This window comes from Populus trichocarpa, chromosome 17 (assembly GCF_000002775.5).
Source record: "Populus trichocarpa isolate Nisqually-1 chromosome 17, P.trichocarpa_v4.1, whole genome shotgun sequence".
NCBI classification, from domain to species: Eukaryota; Viridiplantae; Streptophyta; class Magnoliopsida; order Malpighiales; family Salicaceae; genus Populus; species Populus trichocarpa.
In genome coordinates this window covers 12396504-12401043 of record NC_037301.2, presented here as the reverse complement: position 1 = coordinate 12401043, position 4540 = coordinate 12396504, and the positions used below count along the sequence as shown (strand labels likewise).

Sequence of the window (4540 nt, the reverse complement as noted above, 5' to 3'; positions counted from 1 at the left end):
ATTAAAAAAACTGTATCAACAAAAAAAAATTCAATTTGAAATCTAAAAATAATTAAAATATCATCCTTCTCCATTACAAAACAACATCTCCACCACATCTCTTCCTTTCTTCTTCTTTTTTATGCATAGTAACCTTTCTTTTCCATTACCATATGACCCAACAAAAACCAAAGTCACCCATCACTCTCCTTTTCGTGAACAAACAAAATTTTAAGTCATATACATACTATCTCTAATTTCCTGCAGTACTTAATATAGGATTTGGATCACTCTTTCTCTCCGTAGTGAAAGATCTTTTTGGAGCTTAAAACATGGATGGAGTTTCCTTGGCTTCACTTCTACATTAACGACTAGATTGCTGCTTTCAATTCCAGATTCTCTTGAGACGGTTTTTGAATTGATTTCTTGTTTATAGATTCTTTATTAGTCCTGGATTACAAGGGAAAAAATTGACAGTGGGTGTTGTTTATCAGACACGTCAGCATTAACATCTTGATTTGGACAGAAAGACTTCTTTGAGTAATGAATGGTGAGTAGAAGGGCCACGCTAAAACAAATCAATTGATAGGGACGACATTAAGAAAATTATAAAGGTTGAAGGATCTTTGAACTTGTTAAACCACCCATTCTATCTATACAAGTCTCCCCTGGCTAGGCAAGCAAATCAAAATTCTCAAGGAAAGATCCTAGTAACCTTCCAATTGACTTCAACGACTTTTTAGTGTCATCATACAAAGATATTTCCCCGTGACTTCAGTCTTATGGAAAGATCGTAGCTCGCTCATGGAATGTGAAGAAATAAATTATAAATTCAAATATATTAGACAATTCTGGATAAATAACCCTCTTTTCCCATCAAAATAGAAATGAAAAAATAATAATTTCACCATAATCTCTTAATTCATGTTTTTAAGGTAAATATGAACTTATATCTCACTAATATAACCAAGTCAATAGTCATGTTCTATACAACCACTCTCCCATTACCAACACCAGTACACCACCCTCTTAACCTTACACCATTCCACCACCAGCTGCACAACCCCTTCTGATTCCTCCACCAATGCACCCCCTCACCACCACCTCCTCTTTCCTTCTCACCCTCTTTTTCTCCCTCCACTTAACGACATCGCTTCTTTCCAATGACACTAGTAATCTTTCAAACTGCAATCAAAACTTCTCCTGTGGTGACCTCACAAACGTCACCTACCCGTTCACTGGTGGCCTACGTCCATCCCACTGCGGTCCACCGGAGTTCGGCCTCACATGTGACGATGAATCAGTCACCATCCTAAAAGCTAACTCACTGAGTTACCGAGTCACTCATCTTGACCAGACCAGCCAAACCTTAAGACTCTCACGTTCAGACCTCTACGACGACGGAAAATGCACCCGCCAATTCACTAACACCACTCTGGATGACAGAATCTTCAGTCTTGGTTCCAGCCATGAACTTTATTTGTTTTATGGATGCAAGAAGATTAACGACTCTGGCATGGGATCAGATCCGCTGCTAAAAATCTCTAGGTTCTCTTGTGAAAATGATGGAGTTACAGAAGAAGGGTTTTTCTCGATTGTTTACCCTAACGGTACTGAATATTCTTTTCCGAATACGTTTGAGTGTCAAACTAATATTCGAGTGCCAATTCCTGAGACTCGGGCACAACAGCTTCTTGAGAACGGGTCATTAGTTGGTGAGGTTTTGAAAGAAGGGTTTGATGTCAGTTATGGTAATCCTTACAGTGCTAATTGTACAGAGTGTTACAAGAAGCACCCTGGTGGGTATTGTGGATTTGATACACAGTTGGGTAAACCTATTTGCATTTGTCATGATCAGCTCTGTCCTGGTAAGCAAAAATCTTTAGTTTTCATGAGTTTGTTTGGTGAAACTTATTGGGGAAATTGATGAGAGGAGGTTCTTATCAAATTATATAATGCTTCACTGATTTCAAGAATTGATGCTTGAAAAGGCTCCCAAATCCATTAATTTTTATTTATTATTAGTAATTAATCAATTATAGCATTCCTGGTTATTTGTAATTTGTTATGAGGTTCAATGTTCAAATTAATTAGGCTTTTTTGCTCAAGTCTTGTGTTCACTCTGCCCCTTTAAGGTCAATAGGGTTATAAGGTGGATTCAACGATCCACTTCTTGTTCATGAGATGTTAAGTAAATCTTGTTTAAGCTGAGAGAACAAAATTGAAATCAGTCACAAAATTGGTTCCAAAAGTTGTGTTAAAGATCAATTTTTTTTCATGTTTGAATGCTTATTAATGAGGCTTGATCTAATTTTTTTATTATTAAAAATTGAAAAGTATAAAATACTATAATTTTAAATCTTTAAGTAACAGTATTTCATAGTCTTTGCAAATGTTAACGCTCATAGCAGTCTTTTATCTATAGTGTAGATAATGAGAAAAATGAGGCTGTAACCATAAAATATTAGTCTATTTGTTTGGGTTAGAGACGGTAACTATCTTTGTATACAAGTTCTTTTGAGTGTAGTTCTAACTTGGACAACTCCCTAACATTATTTGATGTCATGTTACAGGATCTTCTAGGAGTGGTAGGCGACTACAGATTGCTGCAGGTATTAATATAAATTATATAATTATAAGAAATCCAATATTCTCTTTTGATGATGATGATGATGATGCATCTTAAATGACAGGCACATCAGCAGCTGCGGCAGCGATATTAACTTTATTCGTAATTACAATATATCTCACTAGAAGGGAAGGTTCCTTTAGTGCTGTCATAGCAATGACCTTCAGGCTGAAGAACTCGCAGCATGTTGGCAGGGTTGAAACATTTATGATGGACTACCATTCTCTTACTCCAAAGCGTTATTCGTATTCAGACATCAAGAAAATGACCAACTCATTCGTCAATACACTAGGTGAGGGAGGATTTGGTAATGTATACAGAGGAAAGTTACCAGACGACGGTCGTCTTGTAGCTGTAAAAGTCCTAAAAGAGTCCAAAGGTGATGGAGAAGAGTTCATGAATGAAGTTGCAAGCATCAGTAGAACTTCCCACGTGAATGTAGTTACCCTTTTGGGGTTCTGCTATGAGAGGAATAAAAGAGCTTTGATTTATGAATTCATGCCCAATGGATCTTTAGATAGCTTCATATCTCATAAAGGATCCCCACATACAAACTGTCGTTTAGAATGGAAAAAATTATATGAAATTGCAGTTGGTATTGCTAGAGGTCTGGAGTACTTGCATAGAGGGTGTAACACTCGGATTGTGCATTTTGACATAAAGCCTCACAACATTCTTCTTGATGAAGACTTTTGTCCAAAGATCTCAGATTTTGGTCTCGCGAAGCTATGCCAGAGCAAAGTAAGTAAAATTTCGATGATAGGTGCCAGAGGAACTGTTGGTTACATAGCGCCTGAAGTATTCTGCAGATCTTTTGGAGGAGTAACTTACAAGTCTGATGTGTATAGTTATGGGATGATGGTTCTTGAAATGGTCGGACAAAGTAAAGATTTTGATATGGGATCGTTGGAAACCAACGAGTTGTATTTCCCGGATTGGTTTTATATGTATCTTGATCCAGGAGAGATTTCAATATTTCATGGAGGTACAACGGAGGAGGAAAAAGAGATTGTTAAAAAGATGATTTTAGTGGGTTTGTGGTGCATCCAAACCATTCCATCACATAGACCATCAATGACAAAGGTTGTAGAGATGTTTGAAGGCAGTCTTCAGTCTTTGCAAATTCCACCGAGACCTTCCCTTTCCTCTCCTAGAAGGTCCGCTCAAGAATATCACTCTTCCACTGTATCATCACTGCCTTGCGTGTCGTCCCAGGGGGGTGGGGTAAAGACATTGTTTGCAGATGAAAGTGACTTGTAACTGGAAATTGCAAATTTTATTTGGCCTGATAAAAATAAAAAAACAAACCTGTATTTGTTCTTCATCTAAGTGCTGCTCTTGGATGAATTAATTTTTCTATGATATAGCTCATGTACAGCAGGAAACTCTCTCAGCGCTAAGAGACACTATCCTCTCACCTTCATTTTTTTTTTTTTTTTGTCCATGATGCTAACAAATTCTAGTATGTACTTGATGTTCAATGTGTGGGAAGTGTAGAATTGATCTGTTGATGCTTGTCATTGTTTACAATTTCAAAGGGTAGACAAGACTCAGAGGTTGTGCTTATTATTACTTGTGGTTAATGTCATCAAAGCTTCATTGCATTTTTCATAGTGAACTTCTATGTATTTCTTACTCGTATTCTTATTTTGCTTGAGCAGCTGAATTAAAATGGAATCGTCTAACTTCGAAACTTTACCAGAAAACTTCAGGAAACTGAACATAAATCTTCTACTCTTCATCAATAAGTTTCCCGTAGTCATTCCTGTGAAGAACCGGTACCTGTGTATGTTGGTAGGGAGCATAGAGGGAAGGTCTTCAAAGGCTTGTGAAGATCTTTCTGCTGTGTCTATAGGGTTCAGAAGGGGTCGTTCATGACGAAGGCAGTTCGAGCTTTCAGAATGAGCCAGCATCTCATAGGAGCCTGTGACA

At 37.5% G+C, this 4540-nt stretch overlaps 1 protein-coding gene across 1 annotated transcript; it reads left to right on the top strand.

Annotated features, from left to right (window-relative positions):
• The first annotated feature begins 525 nt into the window (after positions 1–525).
• LOC18099468 (LEAF RUST 10 DISEASE-RESISTANCE LOCUS RECEPTOR-LIKE PROTEIN KINASE-like 2.4) lies at positions 526–4035 on the top strand. The gene is made up of 3 exons (XM_024588212.2): positions 526–1847; positions 2553–2591; positions 2673–4035. Exons 1-3 carry the CDS (start codon positions 1064–1066, stop codon positions 3866–3868), a joined length of 2019 nt encoding a protein of 672 aa, XP_024443980.2. The 5' UTR covers positions 526–1063; the 3' UTR covers positions 3869–4035.
• The last annotated feature ends 505 nt before the right edge of the window (positions 4036–4540 follow it).